The sequence below is a fragment of the Piliocolobus tephrosceles genome, chromosome 13, assembly GCF_002776525.5.
Source record: "Piliocolobus tephrosceles isolate RC106 chromosome 13, ASM277652v3, whole genome shotgun sequence".
Taxonomy (NCBI): domain Eukaryota; kingdom Metazoa; phylum Chordata; class Mammalia; order Primates; family Cercopithecidae; genus Piliocolobus; species Piliocolobus tephrosceles.
This window is the reverse complement of record NC_045446.1, coordinates 93,136,334-93,158,450: the sequence shown is the minus strand read 5'-3', so window position 1 is coordinate 93,158,450 and position 22,117 is coordinate 93,136,334. Positions and strand designations below refer to the sequence as shown.

Below are 22,117 nucleotides of genomic sequence, written 5' to 3'. Positions count from 1 at the left end.
CATCAGAAAAAAAGAGGGAATTGGAAACCAGAGTGGCATTAAAACCAGCTATGGCTGCCTTGGAGGAAAACAGTCATGGTAACCTAGGGCACAACCTACCTGAGCCAACACAAGGAGAAATATTAACAATGAGATTGCTTTTTTTCTAAAACTTGGGCCCTTAAAGAATTACATTATCTGTAAAAATACGAACCAGAAAAAAAGTGCCCATGCTCACATGAAACAACAAATATACCTGGAATCTGGGCAAAAGAAGTGTCCTCTGAAAAAATTAAACATCATACTTGTGCCGAGCACAGAGTTAAGGCATAAATTTTAACTATGGACTGAAAAGGAGTCCCCAAACAACAGAACTAATCGTGATGTCACTGGGTTAGCTGGTAAGAGTTTAGGCAAGCTTGCTTTAGAGAACTACTCCCCTAACCCTGATCTCAAAGAACTCCAAAAGATAAAGTATCACTGAAGATGAGTTCATGGTCCAAAAGTATCAGCAGGAGAAAACAATCCACTGTAAGCAAGGGTCATTAGACACATCAGAAGAGAAGACTAAAATGTTAAGAATTTCAGATAATAGAACAATCTGAAAGAGACTCTAACACAAGTGTCATTAAATACTCAAGAATGTAAGAAGGGACTAAACATCCCAGAAGTAGACAGCTCTTCTGAAAAAGGCAGATGAAGGAGGGGAAGAGAACTTTATAATCATTTAAATTAGACCCAGATGAAGAAAAATTTGTAAAATATAAGTAAAATGAAAGAAAAACATAAGGAAATTACCCACATTAAAATAAAATTGGAACTAAATTTTTTTAAAATTGAATACAAAAAGTCATACATGTTAAAATTTGAATACACACTTTGTATAACTATATGAGCACAAATAAATTTGTGAAGAATAAAACCAAATTTTTAACACCGGTTATATAAGGTCTAAAAGGGGGTATCAAGTTGGGGAGAGGCTGAAAAGGAGACTTATTTTCTTTCTTTACATTATTTGGCTATTACAAAGAGCACGAATAACTTGTAATTTAAAAAATTAAGTGGCATATGTTAAAATAAGAATCTTAAGGTTAAGTACTTTATAAAATACCTGGTATAAATAAGGTTCAGAGGTGTAAAACATGAATAGATTGCTGTTGAGAATGAAATTGATGCTGTCTTTTTTGGAGGGCATTTTATGTGTTCCTTAACATTCTACATGTCCTTAAATTAAGAAATTTCACTTCTAGAAATTTAAGCAAAGGGATCACATATGTGCCATAATAAGAAATAAGGATAAGCTTTGAAAGATTGTTTATAACAGAGGGAAAACTTAAATAACAATGTCCAAAAGTCTATCATAAATAATAATCAAAACAAAATATATATAGCATAGTACATTTTGTAGAAGGAGGAGGAATATGTTTATAAAAACATACATATACGGATAAACATCTGCAAAAATACATTAAAACAGATACCAAAATTTAATCAGTGATTTAATTTTGAGATTGTAGTTCCTTTTTGTTTTCTTTATTCTTATGTGTATTTTGCAAATTTCCTAAAACAAGCTTATATCATTTGCATTTTTTTTAAAAAAAGTAAATGTTTATTAACAAAAAGAAGACATCTATTAAGCACAAATCTTCCTACCAAGTTTTAACAGATAATTTATATAGCTTTTCCCATACTGTAAATAATACTATACATCTAGTATTGTATGTATGTGTAATTATAAACCGACAGATTGGGATAAATATGAGATTAAATCACCATTTATACAAAACATACATACAACAAAAAGACCTCCCTGTAAATACTACTAGCAAGTGATTTCCTTGCCTATAAGAAAATCACACCTACATAAGTAAAATTTATTTTATAAAAGTATATATTGGGGATGTGTGTGTGTGTGTGTGTGTGTGTGTAGTACTCAATAACTATTTCTTGATTAAGTGAATTAACAAAAAACAAACATGTGAGCATGTAAAAAAATGTTCCACATCATATGTCATCAGAAAAAGGCAAATTAAAATAAGTCACTACTATATACCTATAAGAAAGGCCAAAATCCAAAACACTGACAGCACCAAATAATGGTAAGGATGTTGAGCAACAGAAATCCTCATTAATTGCTGGCAGGAACACAAAAGGGTACAGCCACTTTGGAAGGCAGGTTAGCAGTTTCTTACAAAACAAAACATATTCTTACCATATGATCCAGCAATTGCCTTCCTTGGTATTTACCTAAATGTGTTGAAATGTTATGTCTACACAAAAACCTGCATATGAATGTTTACAGCTGTTTTAGTCGTAATTGTCAAAACGTGGAAGCAACCAAGATTTCCTTCAGTAGGTGCCGAATGGATAAACTGTGGACCTCCAGATAATGGAATTGTATTGTATTCAACATTAAAAAGAAATGAGATATTATGCCATGAAAAAAACATGAAAGAACCTTAAACGCACAATAGTAAGTGAAAGAAGACAATCTACAAAGGCTACATACTGTATGATTCCAATTATATGACAAATATAATTAGAATATAATTTGGAACAGGCAAAACTATGGACAGTAAAACATCAGTGTTTGCCAGGGGTTAAGTGAGCAGGAACGAAAAGGCAGAGATTTTAAGAGCAGTGAAACTACTCTGTAAGATACTAGAATGGTGAACACATGTCATTTACATTTCTCAAAATCCATGTAAGGTACAATACCAAGAGTGGACCTTAAGGTAAATGATGAACTTCAGGTGATTAGGATGTGTCAACGTAGGTTCAACAGTTTTAACAAGTGTACCACTCTGGTGCAGGATTTTGATAGTGAAGCAGGCTGTATAGTATGTGGGGGCATGAAATATATGGGAAATCTCTATACTTTTTGCTTAATTTTGCCATGAACCTAAAACTGCTCTAAAACATAATGCCTACTTTTAAAAAAAAATGCATTCACAACTATAACATAACCAATGAATATTACATAGATAAATTTTATCTATTTATTTATTTATTTATTTATTTATTTATTTATTTATTGTCATAGATGGAGTCTCTCACTGTCACCCAGGCTGGAGTGCAGTGGTGCGATCTCAGCTCACTGCAACCTCCACCTCCCAGGTTCAAGTGATTTTCCTGCCTCAGCCTCTCAAGTAGTTTAGTTTATAGGTGCCCACCACCATGCCTGACTAATTTTTGTATTTTTAGTAGAGACGGGGTTTTGTCATGTTGGCCAGGTTGGTCTCCAACTCCTGACCTCAGGTCATCTGCCATCTCAGCCTCCCAAAGTGCTGGGATTACAGGCATGAGCCACCACGCCCAGCCTACATAAATACATTTTAAAACCCTCAAAACATAACAGATCCAAGCAACTGGCCATTGTTCAAGCGTGGCTGAAAAACCCCCAAAAACAGTTACAACCAACTAATATGTATATGAAACAACTACCATGAGAATTAAAATATTAGAAAAAGCAAGGCATGTCTTTTGGGGAGATGTGTAGCGTAGTATTCTTAGGTATTAGGTTAAAATTCAGATTTGTAGTTAAATAATGATGAGCTGGAGAAGCTACTAAGATGAACATTTTATAAATTAATGGATCTTTAAAATGATTATAATAAATGAGAACGTGTCTGTATAGTTTAAGGTAAAGAAATACCTGATAAAAATAAATAAGACAATAAATGTATTAATTCAAAACCTTTATCAGTTAATGATATAGTTCAATACTTATAATTTAATGATATAGCAAATTCTTTTCATTTGTTTTGATGTTTGTTTTTACAGACACGTTCTCATTCTGTTGCCCAGGCTGGAGTGCAGTAGTGTGATCATAGCTCACTACAGCCTCAAACTCCTGGACTCAAGTGATCCTTCCACCTTGACAATGCAAAGTGCTGGGATTACATGTATGAGTCACCATGCCTGGCCTAGTTAATTTAATCGGTACTACCACATTTATTTTAGCCATTTTTTCACTTGTACTGAGGAAGAACAATGTAGTCTCTAGGTTTAAGGAACAGAAGTAAAGCCCCTGTCATTTTATGATCCTCAGATTACCCACTGGAATCAGTAAACTATTTGTTAATTATTACTGAGCCCAACACTCCAAAATGTTGTCAAAAAATAGGCACATAATATGTGGACAATAAGTGGGTAATGGTTGTTACCCTTCTCCCATTATCTGGTTATAGAAGATATCCTGACCTCAAGGATGAGAATGTAATTACAGTGCCGCTCAGTCACATTGTATCACTCCATAGACATTGATACAAGGGTTGCCACGTGACCTAAAACAGGCCAAGGAGGATCTTCTTTCTTAATTTTCTAAGCTGGAAATGGTAATGGGCGCGGTGGCTCATGCCTGTAATCCCAGCACTTTGGGAGGCCGAGACGGGCGGATCATGAGGTCAGGAGATCAAGACCATCCTGGCTAACACGGTGAAACCCTGTCTCTACTAAAAATACAAAAAGAAAAATTAGCCAGGCATGGTGGCGGACGCCTGTGGTCCCAGCTACATGGGAGGCTGAGGCAGGAGAATGGTGTGAACCCGGGAGGCGGAGCTTGCAGTAAGCTGAGATCCGGCCACTGCACTCCAGCCTGGGCAACACAGCAAGACTCTGTCTCAAAAAAAAAAAAAAAAAAAAGAAAGCTCTTTTTGCCCTCTATTGGGTTGCCTACCTGTACCAATAAATCCCTTCAGCCATAAGTATTTAACAATAACATCATAAAGGAGAACAATAATGATTCCAGAATAAAACTAAAAACACAATTTACGGAAAAAGAGAAAAAGAACATGAGCACAAGTGCATGGCTGCATTATTTCCAGTTAAACAGAATTAAAATTAAGAATGAATAAATTAAGGGGCTGGGTACCATGGCTTATACCTGTCATCCCAGCATCCTGGGATGCAGAGGCGGGCAGAAGACTTGAGACTTGAGCTCACGGGTTTGAGACCAGCCTGGGAAAAATGGTGAAATCCCATCTCTACAAAAAGTACAAAAATTAGCTGTGCATGGTGGTGTGCACCTGTTGTCCCAGTATTTGGGAGGCTGAGGTGGGAGGATGGCTTGAGCTCAGGAGGCAGAGGTTGTAGTGAGCCGAGCTTGTACTACGGCACTCCAGCCTGGTCAATAGAGCAAGACTCTGAAGGTCTGAAGGGAAGGGAAGGGAAGGGAAGGGAAGGGAAGGGAAGGGAAGGGAAGGGAAGGAAAATGAATAAATTAAGTTTAAGGCTTTCTGAATAGTTATTTTAAAAAAAAAACTGTCAAAATCAAAAATTGAGCAAATATTTTGGTATCTTTAAAATTCTTCATCTATTTTTGCTTTATCAGATCAAGAAATTTGGTCACTTTAATTCAATGACAATTTATTTCAATATACTTGAGTTTTGTTAAAAAATATTTTAATATCAAGGGGACATATAACAAGCAAAATCTCAAGTGAGTAACTCTCTAAATGAATAACTAGCTAATGAAGAAAAATTAATAAGTGAGAGTAGGCCACTACATGGTATAAGTCAACCATACCTCCCATACCGTTAAATCCCATACACTCTAGTAAATAATCAGGGTGAAACTACTAGATCAGGATTAATATGACATTAGGATATCTTAAAGTGAACCTTAGTTGAGATCAAGTTCACATTTCCAGGCATAGTGGTTTGTTTCAACTGTATCATATTAGAAAGAAATCTTCAGCATCAAGCAGGATGCCCTAGAATTTCAACCCCAGTATCCTCTAGATCTAAGCTAAAGATTATTAGCTGTAAATCTTAGTTTCTTCTTCTGTATAACAGAATTGTTGTAAGCATTAAATGGCAGTATATGTAAGGCACTTAATAAAAGGTGATCAGTAAAATAACTATCTGATATAGAGTAAACTGATATACTATATAACAGTCATATCAAATTTACTTCCAAAACATTCCATAAACCCATGATCCTCAAAGAGACTAAGAAGCAGTAAAAAAATCGAATTCATTCATTTTGCTTCTCCTCTATTATATTTATTGCTTTCAAATATTTTCAATGAAAAGTATTAAAAAAAAGTTACCTTGTGTAGAGAAGTCATGCTTTAAGCTCAAAGCAGTTTATGTAACATTGAACTTGGGCACTCACATATTGCTTGAGACTAAATCACCCATTTTAATGAATAATTTTATGTACATTCAACTGGATTTTCAGAAAACTCAAAGGATTAGATACAATTCTAGAAGTTTCAAAGTTATTTAAGCAGAAGAAAATTATATCACTTATTAAGACTCACTTTAGTAGCCACAAGTTATAAAATTTCTAAACATCCAATCAGAGAACTTGGACTTTTTCATATAAGAAAAACTAATCTTAATAGAAAAAATAGCAGAATCCAAATTAAATTATTTACACACTAAATAAAATCATGTGAGGTTAGTAATATTATACTTTAAAACATAATATATATCAGAATTTTACTCAATCAACAAACAAATTCATATGGAAATGGAGGCAAGGTGAGTGGCATAGACATTAACTTTCAAGAAGTTTGCATGAAAACAATTTCTCTTCATATCCCACCATTTTTCTATGCCATTTCAAATCTGAGATAATAATCCCAAGAGGTAAGGGAAACAGTAAGAATATAGTATTCTACTTCCTGTGGATTCAGTTACCTACAGTCAACAGTGGTTTGAAAGTATTAAATGGAAAACCCCAAAAACAAAGAATTCATAAATATTAGATTGCAAGCCATTTTGAGTAACATGATGAGATCACGTGCTATCTGGCTCCATCCTGTCTGGGTCATCAATTGTCCCTTTGTCCAGTAGATCCATGCCATATATGCTACCTGTCCATTAATCACTTAGTAGCCATCTCAGTTATCAGATCAACAATCACAAGATGGGTGAGTACAGTACAATAAGATATTTCGAGAGAGAGAGGCACCACATCATACAACTTTCTATTACTATATATTGTTACAACTGTTCTATTTTACTATTATTGTTGTCAATCTCTTACTGTGCCTAATTTATAAATTAAACTTTATCACAGATATATATCTGTATAGATAGACATGTATAGGATAATACCAAACCCTACATATATTATGTTTTTTTTCTATTGGGTTTGGTGTATCTGTAGTCTTAGGCACCCATGCGGGGTGTCTTGGAATGTATCCCCCATAGATAAGAGATGACTACTGCACATGCTCCCAATCCTTCCTTCCATTTTCTTTCTTTTATTTTTATTTATTTATTTATTTATTTTGAGATGGAATCTTGCTCTGTCACCCAGGCTGGAGTGCAGTGGCGCGATCTCAGCTCACTGCAACCTTTGCCTCCTAAGTTCAAGCAATTATTGTGCCTCAGTCTCCAGAATAGGTGGGATCACAGGCACACCCCACCATGCACAGCTAATTTTTGTATTTTTAGTAGAGACGGGGTTTCACCATGTTGGTCAGACTGATCTCGAACTCCTGACCTCAGGTGATCCACCTGCCTTGACTCCCAAAGTGCTGGGATTATGGGTGTGAGCCACTGCGCCCAGCCCCAACCATTTTCTGTATACTCACCCAATATAGTTGGAAATGAATACTCCAACTACTTCCATTATTTTGTATCTATTCTAAATTATAAAGTGAAATGAAGAAACAATATGTAAAGTCATTTAGATATAAAAAATTGTTTTATTATAATCAAAAGTTTTAGGAGAAAAAATATACAATTTATCCTATAATTGTCTGAAATAGGTAACTGAAATAAAAACTTTTGCTCTCTTGAAGAAAAAACAATGGTATAGCTAATAATATAAACTGAAAGGCCTAGGCAGCTTTCTTTATCTGTTTTAGTTTATTAACAGTCTTAATTTCCTGCTACAAAATAAGTCAATCATGTTTCTGTTCCAGGTCAACTTGCTTTCAGTTTAATGTGATGTGAATATTAATAATCCTAATCTCTCTCTATTTCAAGAGTCTACTGTTGCCATACTGCTGTCACCAACACGACAGCAAATTCAGCATGAGAGAAACCTAGCAGGTAGCTTATGCTGACTGTTAAAAACCCTAAAAGCTTTCATTAAATATAAAATTGGTCCCATCCTTAGTAAGGTTATAGTGATAAATCTTGAGAAATGTATCTCATTGCTTTATGATTAATGTGCTTTCTGAATTTTTATTAATCACTGAAACCCTACGGAATGCTGAATTTAATATTACTCAAACAGAAATATGAATTTTCCAAAACAGATATTCCATCATCAATTAAAACATGTCTTAAAAATTGTAAACAACAGCTTTTTAAAAATGAGTTTCACATGTTCGCAATAGAAAAGTATTATTCAAAGTAGGCAATGAAAAATCCCAACTGAGTACTAATTGAAATATTAATAAACTTGAGGCTCTCAACGTCTCTCCTAGTGAACAAAAATGCTGCCTTTTGCCTAATATATGCATTTTTAAAAGGTAAAGTAACTTAAAAGAAATAACCTCACTACAGTCACTACAGTTCACTAATATATTAAATCATTTTATCCTTCCCAAATTACACTATAAAATACATGACACAGGGGTTCAAATTTCATCAGTGAATATACTGTATTACTAACGATAAAATGAGAATATATAACTGAGGTAAGATACATAGTTTAGAAACAAGCAACTAACTCCTAATAAGAAAAGCTACTAATATTTGAAATGAACAAGAAGGAAGTTTATATTCTCTTTTGCCATAAACAATTTTTAAGAATAATATTTATTTATAACACATCCACTTTCAAAAGAGATTTAGGGCAGCTTAAAATGACCGTAGCTCCATAACATTTTCATAAATCACAGCCCATTTCAGTGTAAAGGTCTTAGAAATAAAAATTTAAAAACCATTAAGTACGTTATTATAAGACTGACCAATAATAAAACTTCGTAGGCTTAACATATTGCCTAGAAAATAAAACAGATTAAAACTACATTAAAAAAAAAAACTACTCATACAAATCGAACAACCTAGAAATATAAATTACGTAAATCCAATGATTACAAATTAGAAGGACAATAATTACAACAAAATAGACTTGTTCTATATAAAGCAAAAGCTTATTTAAAATATCAAGAAAACAGATGAGTATGACAGGGTAAGGGAGGAAGGTAGAAATAAACAACTTTAAAAACAATAAAAAAGATACAAAACAATAAGATAACATGTATAAACCATAGTCTGGTAAAAATTTAAAGGACTGATAACATCCTGGGTTGATAAAGTGCAACAAAGGAGATAAAGATACACCTTTATTATCATGTGGGTAGAAATATTAATGGTAAAAAGCTTTCCAGAAAGCAATCTGCTAATATTCAGTAAGATTTAAAAAGTAACCCTTGGACCAGCAATTATACTTACAGAAATTTACTGAATAGAAATACCATAAATAAAAACAAGTGTACCATCTAGGATATTCACTATAGTCATATATAAGAACAAAAAATGTATAAATCATCTAATATTCACTGAGAGTAGTACATAAAGTAGTATATGGTCATATTATAAAATACCACACAGTCACTAAAAATAATGAAGTTAACATGTTTATACTCATGGAAAGATCTTCAGGACTTACTACAAAAAAAAAAAAAAAAAAAAAAAAAAAGAGAAACTATGGAACAAAATATATAGCAAGAAAAATTTTAAAATTATATCTATATATTTGTACTTATGAATATAAAGAGATCGGAGATTGACGATAAGGAACAAATCTAACCTTGAGCTGGTTTACTCTAATGAAGGAATAAGGGATGGAAATAGTTAAATGGATCTTTAAGGTTTTCTTTCTATACAGTTCCATTAAGCTTGAAACTCTAAAATAATTTAAAGTTTTGTTTGTATAATGAAAAAGTTTTAAGTATTGCATGAGATAAGACATTATACAATGTTAGACAAAACAGGATATCTATAACTAATGACTCTATCACTATGAAGGTTATCTTCATAATTAGGATCATAACATTTTAGTGACAAAATGGCTTTGAGATAATTTGCTTATAATTTCCCATTTTACACAAGGTAAAATTGAGGCCCAAAAAGTGAGGTTTGGATTATAGTCAAGTGCAAAATATTTAAAAGGAAAATATACAGGGTGGAAGGCAAGATGACCTACTAGATGCAACCAGGTGGAACAACTCCCACTGAAGGGCCAAGAAGACTGGTGGGCCCTAACAGATCTTCAGAGGGAAAGCACCAAGAGTGACACAGGGAAGACACAGAGGCTGGGTTGAAGGAGGAGAAAGCTGGGAACCCTACCCAGAGCTATTGCACACCTGGACTTGTTCCTGGCCCTCAATGGCTTCGGGGACTAGGTGAATTGAACTGGCAAGGTGCAACCTTTTCTCGCCACAGGCCTCTGGAACCCAGGCAGGAAAAGACCCCTCAACCACCAAAGACACTTAAGTTGGCAGGCAGAGGGTGCTTAGAGAAGTGGTAGGGGCAGCAAGCCAGCTGATGTGGAGCCCAGGGGGTTTGGTACCAGAGTATGTGCAGCAGAGCTGGCCAGGGATGGCTATTTCCCTAGGCTCAACTTGCTCCCACTGGAAACTTTAGCTCTAAGTGAACTGTTTGTCCTGAACTCTGCAGGGCAGTCTTGCCCATTAGACTAGCTGTTTTAACCTGAGCACCCCTTGGTCTGCTGGTATCCCTGGAAGTCCCAATCTGGCCACGCCTGCTTGCGAGGCAGCCTCAGGTGCCCAGGGGTCCTGCACTGGCAGACTGTGCCTGACTGGCAGAGAGCTCCAGCAGAGCTGTCTCCACAGCCGTGCACCAGCCCAAGCGCTCCCTCCCCACACCACAGCTTCCCCACGATCCACAGCAACTCCACACATCTTTGCGGTGCATGTATGCATGGCCAGCTTTTGCTTTCCTTGCCCTACCAGCATGTGAAAGTGCAGTCTGCCCAACCTCCCACCACCCACCGCCATTGCAAAAAGAGCCTTGGCAGGCAGAGAACCAGCTGGCCCCACCCCCGTCAGTGGCTGGCTTTTGTGCTAAGATTGCCACTGGAGTGGAACTAAGCGCAGATAAGAGAGGATTCTCCCCAGACCTGAGTGACCACTCCTGCTTGCAGGGGCACAGAGAAGGCACCCACCTTCACCCACAGGGGCCCTGCCCTTGAGCCAACACCACCTGCAGTGTGATCATGCACACAGTCACCAGCAGGGGCTCCCCACGCCCTCCCCACAGCTGCACTGCCTCCCCCACCTTGGTTAATGCAAGCAGAAAGGTAGGCACTCTGGTACCATTTAATACCCTGACACAGCTGCTGCTGCCACTGCTGCTGGGACATGCAAACAGGGATGAATCCCACTGTAACCACACTATGAAACCCTTTGGCTAACACCACCTATCCGAGGGTAGCGACCAGCGGTCACAGAGCACCTTGCCCCTCCCACCCCACCCACCCCGACTGCCCTATGTGTGGATTCCTAACCACAGTGGATTCCTAACCCCAAGGAGCCAGAGATCAAAGTTGGGGCCCAATACGAGTCCCCAAGAGTTAGGCCACACAGTCCAGGATATGGGAGATGAGCACTGGCCTACTAAAATCTTCCAGAAACAAAAGCAGTTAACTAAATCCACCTTAAACCTCAATCAAACATTCAATGTCATTAAATAGAATAAAAGGAAAAACAAAAGAAACATCAAAAGGTGAGCAACCTCAGAAACTGAAGATAGATAGGCCCAAAAAGATGAGAAAGAACCAGCCCAAGAAACCAGAAAGCTCAAAAGGCCAGAGTGCCTTCTTTCCTCCAAACAACCGCATCACCTTTCCAGCAAGCAACCACATTGAGATGGGTGAAATGACAGAAATAGAATTCATAATATGGATAAACAAGATAATAGAATTCAAAATAAAGATCACTAAGCTACAGGAATACATTGAAAGGCAATCCAAGGAAGCTAAAAATCATGATAAAACAATGCAGGGACTGACAGACAACCTAGTCAGTATAGAGAAGAATGTAACTCATCTAATACAGCTGAAAAACTTACCACAAGAATTTTATAATGCAATCTCACGTATTAATGGCAGAGTAGACGAAGTGGAGGAAAGAATCTCAGAGCTGGAAGACTTTCTTTTCTGTTTTTAAAAATTTTACTTTAAGTTCTGGGATACTTGTGCTAAACGTGCAGGTGTATTATATAGGTATACATGTGCCTGGTGGTTTGCTGCACCGATTGAGCCATCATCTAGGTTTTAAGCCCTATCTGCATTAGGTATTTGTCCTAATGTTTCACTCACTTTTTACCCCACGCCCCAACAGGCTCCAGTGTGTGATGTTCCCCTCCCTGTGTCCATGTGTTCTCATTGTTCAACTCTTACCTACATATGAGAACATGTGGTGTTTGGTTTTCTGTTTCTGTGTTAGTTTGCTGAGAATGAGGGTTTCCAGCTTCATCCATGTCCCTGCAAAGGACATGAATTCATCCTTTTTTTGTATCCTGAGACTTTGCTGAAGTTGCTTATTAGCTTAAGGAGCTTTGGGACTGAGACAATGGGGTTTTCTAAATATACAATCATGTCATCTCCAAACAGAGACAATTTGACTTTCTCTCTTCCTATTTGAATACCCTTTCTTTCTTTCTCTTGCCTCTTTGCCCTGGCCAGAACTTCCAGTACTATGTTGAATAGGAGTTGTGAGAGAGGGCATCCTTGTCTTGTGCCAGTTTTCAAAGGGAATGCTTCCAGCTTTTGCCCATTCAATATGATATTGATATTGATTCATATTCAGTATGATATTGGCTGTGGGTTTGTCATAAATAGGTCTTATTATTTTGAGATACATTCCATCAATACGTAGTTTATGGAGTTTTCAGCATGAAGACGTGTTGAATTTTATGGGAGGTCTTTTCTGCATCTATTGAGATAATCATGTGGTTTTTGTCATTGGTCCTGTTTATGTCATGGATTACGTTTATTGATTTGCATATGTTGAACCAGCCTTGCATCCCAGGGATGAAGCCAACTTGACTGTGGTGGATAAGCTTTTTGATGTGCTGCTGGATTTGGTTTGCCAATATTTTATTGAGGATTTTTGAATCAATGTTCATCAGCGATATTGGCCTGAAATTTTCTTTTTTGGTTGTGTCTCTGCCAGGTTTTGGTATCATGATGATCCTGGTCTCATAAAATGAGTTAGGTAGGGGTCCCTCTTTTTCTAATGCATGGAATAGTTTCAGAAGGAATGGTACCAACTCCTCTTTGTACCTCTGGAAGAATTTGGCTGTGAATCCACCTGACCCTGGGCTTTTTTTGGTTGGTAGGCTATTAATTACTGCCTGCCTAATTTCAGAACTTGTTATTGGTCTATTCAGGGATTCGACTTCTTCCTGGTTTAGGCTTGGAAGAGTGTATGTGTCCAGGAATTTACCCATTTCTTCCAGATTTTTTAGTTTATTTGCGTAGAGGTGTTTACAGTATTCTCTGATGGTAGTTTGTATTTCTGTGGGATCGCTGGTGATATTCCCTTTATCATTTTTTTATCGCATCCATTTGATTCTTCTCTCTTTTCCTTTTTATTAGTCTTGCTAGCAGTCTATTTTGTTGATCTTTTCATAAAATCAGCTCCTGGATTCATTGATTTTTTTTTAAGAGTTTTTCGTGTCTCTATCTCCTTCAGTTCTGCTCTGATAGCTGTTTCTTGTCTTCTACTAGCTTTTGAATGTGTTTGCTCTTGCTTCTCTAGTTCTTTTAATTGTGATGTTAGCAGGTCGATTTTAGATCTTTCCCACTTTCTCCTGTGGGCATTTAATGCTATAACTTTCCCTCTAAACAGTACTTTGGCTGTGTACCAGAGATTATGGTACGTTGTGTCTTTGTTCTCATTGGTTTCAAAGAACTTATTTATTTCTGCCTTAATTTTGTTATATACCCACTAGGCATTCTGGAGCAGGTTGTTCAGTTTCCATGTAGTTGTGCAGTTTTGAGTGAGTTTCTTAATCCTTAGTTCTAATTTGAGTGCACTGTGTTGTGACAGACTATTTGTTATGATTTCTGTTGTTTTCCATTTGCTGAGGAGTGTTTTACTTCCAATTATGTGGTCAATTTTAGAATAAGTGTGATGTGGTACTGAGAAAAATATATATTCTGTTGATTTGGAGTGGAGAGTTCTGTAGATGGGGTGGAGTTAGGTCTGCTTGGTCCAGAGGTGAGTTCAAGTCCTGAATATCCTTGTTAATTTTCTGTCTCATTGATCTTTCTAATATTGACAGTGGGGTGTTAAACTCTCCCACTATTATTGTGTGGGAGTCTAAGTCTCTTTGTAGGTCTCTAAGAACTTGCTTTATGAATCTGGGTGCTCCTGTACTGGGTGCATATATATTTAGCACAGTTAGCTCTTCTTGTTGCATTGATCTCTTTACATATGCAATCCCCTTGTCTTTTTTGATCTTTGTTAATTTAAAGTCTGTTTTATCAGAGACTAGGATTGCAATCCCTGCTTTTTTTTTTTTTTTTTTGCTTTCCATTTGCTTGGTAAATATTCCTCCATCCCTTTATTTTGGGCCTATGTGTATCTTTGCATGTGAGATGGGTCTCCTGAATACAGCACTCCGATGGGTGTTGACTCTATCCTATTTGCCAGTCTGTGTCTTTTAATTTGGGCATTTAGCTCATTTACATTTAAGGTTAATATTGTTATGTGTGAATTTGATCCTGTCACTATGATGCTAACTGGTTATTTTGCCCGTTAGTTGATGCAGTTTCTTCATAGTGTTGATAGTCTTTACAATTTGGTATGTTTTTGCAGTGGCTGGTACTGATTTTTCCTTTCCATATTTAGTGCTTCCTTCAGGAGCTCTTGTAAGGCAAGCCTGGTGGTGACAAAATTTCTCAGCATTTGCCTGTCTGTAAAATATTTTATTTCTCCTTCACTTATGAAGCTTAGTTTGGCTAGATATGAAATTCTGGTTTGAAAATTCTTTTCTTTAAGAATGTTGAATATTGGCCCCCACTCTCTTCTGGCTTGTAGGGTTTCCACAGAGAGATCCGCTGTTAGTCTGATGGGCTTCCCTTTGTGGGTAACCTGACCTTTCTCTCTGGCTGCTCTTAACATTTTTTCCTTCATTTCAACCTTGGTGAATCTGATGATTATGTGTCTTGGGGTTGCTCTTCTCGAGGAATATCTTTGTGATGCTCTCTGTACTTCCTGAATTTGAATGTTAGCCTGTCTTGCTAGGCTGGGGAAGTTCTCCTGGATAATATCCTGAAGAGTATTTTCTAACTTGGTTCCATTCTCCCTGTCACTTTCAGGTACACCAATCAAACGCAGATTTAGTCTTTTCAAATAGCCCCATAATTTTTGGAGGCTTTATTTGTTCCTTTTCATTCTTTTTTCTCTAATCTTGTCTTCATGCTTTATTTCATTAAGTTGATCTTCAATCTCTGATATCCTTTCTTCCGCTTAATCAATTCAGCTATTGATACTTGTGTATGCTTCATGAAGTTCTTGTGCTATGTTTTTCAGCTCCATCGGGTCATTTATGTTCTTCTCTAAACTGGTTATTCTAGTTAGCAATTCCTCTAAACTTTTTTCAAGGTTCTCAGATTCCTTGCATTGGGTTAGAACAGGCTCCTTTAGCTCGGAGGAGTCTGTTATTACCCACCTTCTGAAGCCTACTTCTGTCAATTCATCAAACTCATTCTCTGTCCAGTTTTGTTCCCTTGCTGGCAAGTAGTTGTGATCCTTTGGAGAAAAAGAGGCATTCTGGTTTTTGCAATTTTCGGCCTTTTTGCGCGGGTTTTTCCTCATCTTCGTGGATTTATCTACCTTTAGTCTTTGATCTTGGTGACCTTTGGATGGGTTTTTGTGTAGATGTCCTTTTTGTTGATGTTTATGCTATTCCTTTCTGTTTGTTAGTTTTCCTTCTAACAGTCAAGTCCCTCTGCTGCAGGTCTCCTGGACTTTGCAGGAGGTCCGCTCCTGACCCTGTTTGCCTGGGTATCACCAGCAGAGGCTGCAGAACAGCAAAGATTGCTGCCTCTCCTTTCCTCTGGAAGCGTCGTCCTAGAGGGGCCCCCGCCAGATACCAGCTGGAGTACTCCTGTATCAGATGTCTGTTGACCCCTGCTGGGAGGTGTCTTCCAGTCAGGAGGCACAGGGGTCAGGCACCCGCTTGAGAAGACAGTCTGTCCCTTAGCAGAGCTCAAGCGCTGTGTTAGGAGATCCGCTGCTGTCTTCAGAGCCAGCAGGCAGGAACCTTTAAGTCGGCTGATGCTGCGCCCACAGCCGCCCCTTCCCCCAGGTGCTCTGTCCCAGGGAGATGAGAGTTTTATCTATAAGCTCCTGACTGGAAGTGTTGCCTTTCTTTCAGAGATGCCCTGCCCAGAGAGCTTCTGAAGGATTTAGTCTGTATCTCAAATAAAGATCCTCAACAAAATCACAAAAATTACTATCCTGTTCTAAAAATATATTAACTGTATATTTTCAACATTGTCTAAGAAGCCTATATAATTGAACCATAATAATTCTATCTCTCTCAATTAATTGCCTTTACAAAGTTCTTCTTCAACATTATGTCTTAAGCTATACCCAAAGATTGCTGTTTAAAAAAAAAAAAATCCTGGCGAGGTGTGGCGGCTCATACCTGTAACCCCAGCACTTTGGGAGGCTGAGGAGGGCAGATCACATGAGGCCAGGAGTTCGAGACATGGTCTCGAACTGACCAACATGGTGAATCCCTCTCTCTACTAAAAATACAAAAGTTCGCCAGGCATGGTGGTGCATGCCAGTAGTTCCAGCTACTTGGGAGGCTGATGCAGGAGAATGGCTTGAACCCATGAGGCAGAGCTGGCAGTGAGCCAAGACTTCGCCACTGCACTCCAACCTGGGCAACAGAGAGAGACTGTCTCAAAAAAAAAAATAATAATTCTAAGTAAAAAAAGGCCTCTGTGTTTTCTAATATCTAAAATTTCTAAAATACTGTCCGATGTGTGTTCTCTTCTGGAACACATGTAATATGAAAACTTCTGTAAAAAACTTCTTTCATTAGTCAGGCTCAAACACTAGTTTACTTCCTAATGATAACAATGCAAAATAATTTTGTTCCTCAACCCCAGAGACATTGGACAATGTCCACAGACATTTTTTATTCTCACAATTGATGGGAGGGAGTGCTGGAAGGCAAAGATGCTGCTAAACATCCTAAAATGCACAGAACAACATCCCACACAACAAAGAATTATGTAGCCCAAAATGTCAGTTGCTGAGGATGAGAAAGTCTAGCTATATAATGAGCTATATAATCCACTGTCATTATCTCTTTTGGTGACCACTGGAATGTTTAGAACTAAGTCAGCTAACCTAGTGTTTGCTCTCCCCTCTTCATTTGTCACTTTTTTCCCCACTACAACCAAGAATGCTGTAAGACATTCCAGTTAAATTTTCTGGAAAAATATGAGAAATACCATTTTTAATACCTTTCCAGTAGGGAAAGAGTTATACTATAACTATAAATATTATGTTAAATCACAGAACAAGTAGCATTTTATATTTGAAAAATATGATGCTTCCTACCTTAAATAGACAACGACATATATATTCATATACCATATGTTTTAATGAGCCGATAAGTGACTGGATTCTCTGTTCTGTATTTTCAGAATCCTGTAGATTACAATTGGAAATTCATTAGGAAATTTATAAACATTTAAAAAGTACTTCTATAAATTGTTCCTTCAGATTCAAAGCTGATTCTGAAATAAGTATCTTTTATCATCAAATTCAAGGGACTAAACACGTGCTTTAAACTTGTACATTAATATAATATAAAAAAAGACATACCTTTCTTTAATGTATAGAGTTAAAGCTTTCAACAAATGAAAATCACAATCAATTCCCAATAATGCAACATAAGTTGAATTTTACCATATCACTTTGATTCCTATTGGCATTAAAAATCAATCTAGGTTAAGGCCATTTTAATTATTTGTATTATAATTATCAATCCAACCCTAAAACAATATGACAAGAATACCTTATAAAGAATTTTCTCATTCTCAATATGGGAACCTCAATGATCTTAAATTATGGGCTGCAGGATGAATAAGGATGAACAATAACTTTGAAATTGATGCTGTAAAAACTCACATACAATTTTAGTTTTTGATCTGATATAATAATTCCATTTTGCAACACTGTAATAATTGAAAACATGTTATTAGCATCTATTTCCTTTGATTAAAGAAAAATTGTTTGGTATAGAAATGCAGGAAGGGAAGGTTGTTCAACCTGTCCTTTTCCCTTAGTGTGATGTAACGTTTACATCTCAGAGAGCATTTGGAGAATACATGACTTGCAAAGATCAATTCTGGTCTAACAATTAGACTAAATTGGCTTGCTTCCTTATGATTTATAAATTAATACCAAGAAAAAAACCTAGTAAAACAATTTTAATGGCTTAGAAAAATACATCCAGGATCAGCAGAGAAATGTGTAAAGTTGGTTTAAAGAAAGCATTATGAACTGGAACTCAGATGCACTAATCGTAGGCTTCTAGCCTTGTAGTAGTATGTTCTAACCAAGACAACTAATCATTACTGTAGATAGCAAATACTTGTATTCATTTCACTATATGTTAACAAAGATCACATGTGAAATTGAGACTTGGATTTCCTAAAAGTCACTCTATAATAAGACACAGTACTGTACCTACAAGATCCAGTAGATTTTCTAAACAACAGAAAGAAAGTTTTGTACTCTACATAGATTTGTGACTGCTTCAGCCAATATGATACAGCAGAAATGACACAGACCTAAGGCTGCGTTTTAAAAGGCTATTCAGTTTCAGCCTTATTCACTGAAATACACAGTTAGTGCCCTGAGCTAAAAAATAAGAAGTCCATCCATCTACTCAGTGCTGGTAAAAAGCCAAGCCTCCTGCAGAGGTGCTGCAGTTGGCAGTCCTGTCACCAAGTCCTCCTACCCACAGCACCAGACGGGCAAGTGAAGCACCTGCCTTAGCCCCTCAACTCTCAAGTCATCCCAGCTGAGGTCCTAGACATTGTGAAACAAACAAAGTCATCCCTGCTGAGTCCTGACTAAATTTCCAACAGAATCAATAAGCATAAGAAAATGGTTTTAACTGGCCAAGTTTGGGATTAATACGATACTCAACAGAAATAATTAGAACAATGTGCATATATAGGAGGTGGTTAAATAAAGTATGGTATAGCCTCACCATCTCTTAAAAACATTGTTTATATTCACCGATAGGAAAGTTGTCCATAATACACTAATACACTTTTAAAAGCACAGTATTGTATCTTTTAGTTAATAACTAAAAGTTAATTGTTTTAACTAAACAATTAGTAAAGTGATCCTTGTAATTCAATGTCAGGTACAGGGTAACCAACAGCTTACCTGTTTGTTTTGTAGAGCTCGTTGGAAAAGTCGGAGAAAAGCAGCCAAACTAAAACGGTACATGTTATTAATTTTGGACAAATCAGAAATAATGAAGTACATCTTGCTGGCACTCTCAGCCAGGGGGAGATAGGCATCCCGTTCCTATAGATCAAGAGATCGGTAGGGGATAGGGTGGAAACACCTTAGAATTAGTGCTTTACTGCCACCTAAAGACTACAATGCACATATCTACCCAAGTAAAAAAAAAAACTTTACTTTTCTATACACATAAAACAAATGAAGATGATGAATCATGGTTTCTAACTAAAAAAGATAGCAAAATCTAGTTTTTCTTCCTCATTTTTATAAAACTGCAGACAATATATGTCTTAGTCTATTAAGGCTACCTATAACAAAATACACTAAATTGGTTCTGCTTTTATATAACAGAAATTGATTTCGCCCAGTTCTGGAAGCTGGGAAGTCCAAGATCAAGGTGCCAACAGATTTGGTGTCTGGTGAGAGCCTGTTTCCTGGTTCACAGAAAGAACTGCTTCTTGCTGTGTTCTCACATGCCGGAAGGGGCTAACAAACTTCCTTGGCCCTCTTTTATAAGGTTACTAATCCCACTCATGAGTGCTCTGCCCTCATGACCTTGTCACATTCTAAAACCTCCATCTCTTAATACTATTACACTGGGGATTAGATTTCCACATATGAATTTTGGGGGTGATAAGGACACACAAATATTCAGACTATAGCAATATATTTTAAATATCTTTCTACCTGTCATTTGACAGAGCTAGAAGGGGTTCACAGATTGGTCTTAATGAGGACCAAGAGCACTAGTGTCAGGGGAAAGTGGGTAAGATGAAATGGTAAATATTTGTGATCAGAGAATAGATGATCCAATTTTACATTTCAAAAGAGAATCAATTAAGGTAACGCAAAATAGCATAGCATTATTAGGCTATCTCTGATGTGGAGAAAAGTTTGAATTGAGTATAGGATGGGTGACAATAAGAACACTGATGGAACTAGAGGTAGAGAAGACAACTCTAACAGGTGTCCACGTTAGGATAATAAAGTACCCAGCACTGTTCATTGTAAGCATGAAAAGAGCCAATAACTATAGCTTAGAGTTTATAACCCTTTTAATTAGTATATTTAACTTGCCTTAACTTAAGAAAAGTTCTAAGAATAGTAAAGATATTCTGTAATACTCATTTTCAATATACTCATTTCCAATTTCAGTACAAAATTGCAGCTCTATCTTAGATCTAACATTATGTCAGAAATCAGTAGAAGGCATCAGGGTATATTGACAAACAGTCCTTATCCTCAATGTGCCAACATCTGAATTCCCTCTCTACAATAACTAGAATCAAACCCAACGTTCTGATGTTTTTGAATAGCTCTTTTTAACATCATCTTTCCCCTGAGGACCTGATTCTACATTTTCTATCATATTAACCTAAATGTTCAAGAAAACATAATACAAAATTACAAAGAAGGAAATAATTACTTGATCAAGGGAAATTTGGAGTTTATAAGATTCTTTAAGTGACTCTTGAATAAGTGCACTGCTTGCTTTTGTCTGATTCAAAGACTCAATCAAATCCTTATTTTCCAAAATATTGCCTTGAGATGTGGCAAGTGTCTGTAAGGAAAGTTAACAACATGAACATCATCATACATATAAAAATAACCAATTAAAGCAAACCCATATTAACTGTCATTCATTTGATGTTTATGGCAACTTACATTACTTTAGAAGAATTTCAACATTTTATAGCCCTCTTAAAGTTTTATTCTATTTTTATTATAGCCTTCTTATATCAAATGAATTAATAAATTATTTTATGAAACTATATCATTATCAAACATAGCAAGGTATTAATTTTGTCGATTTAATAAAAAATAAAAACGACTTAAAGTTACAGATTTAGTCATAATTTCCTGCTTTTAATGCTTCTTGAAATCATGAGCATATAATTAAATAATAAAACAACACAAATTAGTTAAAAATTGCTTGTCTTAAACATTGCTCATTAAGATCTTGTATTCCAAAAGATAACTCCCCTTATTGTTAGAATTTTGACTGTAAGATATACACTAATATGCCTTTGGAAAAAAAAAATCTGAAGATACTATTAATTTTCTAAATCCTACTATATGTATTCATTAAAAAAGGTAATATGAAAAAATAACCTAAAGAGCTAGACTTTTACCTCTAGAAGAGATTCTTCGAGCTTTGCTAGCTGTATTTTCTTATCTTCTTCCTGTTGTAATAGTTTTGTTTTCTGTTCTTCTAAATCAGGTTTCTCATGCTGAATGGTTAAAGCTAAAAGCTTGGGAAAACAAAAAGACAAGGTACTTCTAGCAATAAGGCTTACAACAAAATAAAAACTTCCTGCAAACAGGCCTTGTGTTTGACAGACTATTAGAAATATGATACTATGTTATCTCATTTCATTCTTTCTAATCAAATATGAGATACCTTCAACAATTACATTTGATGAAAAAGCGACAAAACAAATAGTTAAGCTGATCAGCAAAATATTAACTACTGTAGAAAAGCTGTAAGAAAGTGCATTACTTAACATATCAATATGTAACATTTAGTTTTAAATTAAATATACTAAATTATGAGAGCTAGTATTTTTTTAATAGTAAGTATTCACATTAACAAATAAAAAGGACCAGGCACAGTGGCTCACGCCTGTAATCCCACCACTTTGGGAGGCCGAGGTGGGCGAACCACGAGGTGAGGAGTTCCAGAC

At 36.4% G+C, this 22,117-nt stretch overlaps 1 protein-coding gene across 2 annotated transcripts in view; it reads right to left on the bottom strand.

The window, feature by feature from the left end:
• Positions 1 to 22,117, bottom strand: part of DYNC2H1 (dynein cytoplasmic 2 heavy chain 1) — a 352,433-nt gene that overhangs the window by 178,975 nt on the left and 151,341 nt on the right. For both annotated transcript variants that reach the window (XM_023208014.3, XM_023208015.3), the window contains 4 exons: positions 21,566 to 21,685; positions 20,860 to 20,994; positions 19,353 to 19,496; positions 17,508 to 17,597 (listed from right to left, as the gene is read on the bottom strand). In XM_023208014.3, the coding sequence (XP_023063782.2) occupies positions 17,508 to 17,597; positions 19,353 to 19,496; positions 20,860 to 20,994; positions 21,566 to 21,685 (489 nt within the window). The remainder of the gene's footprint in view (positions 1 to 17,507; positions 17,598 to 19,352; positions 19,497 to 20,859; positions 20,995 to 21,565; positions 21,686 to 22,117) is intronic.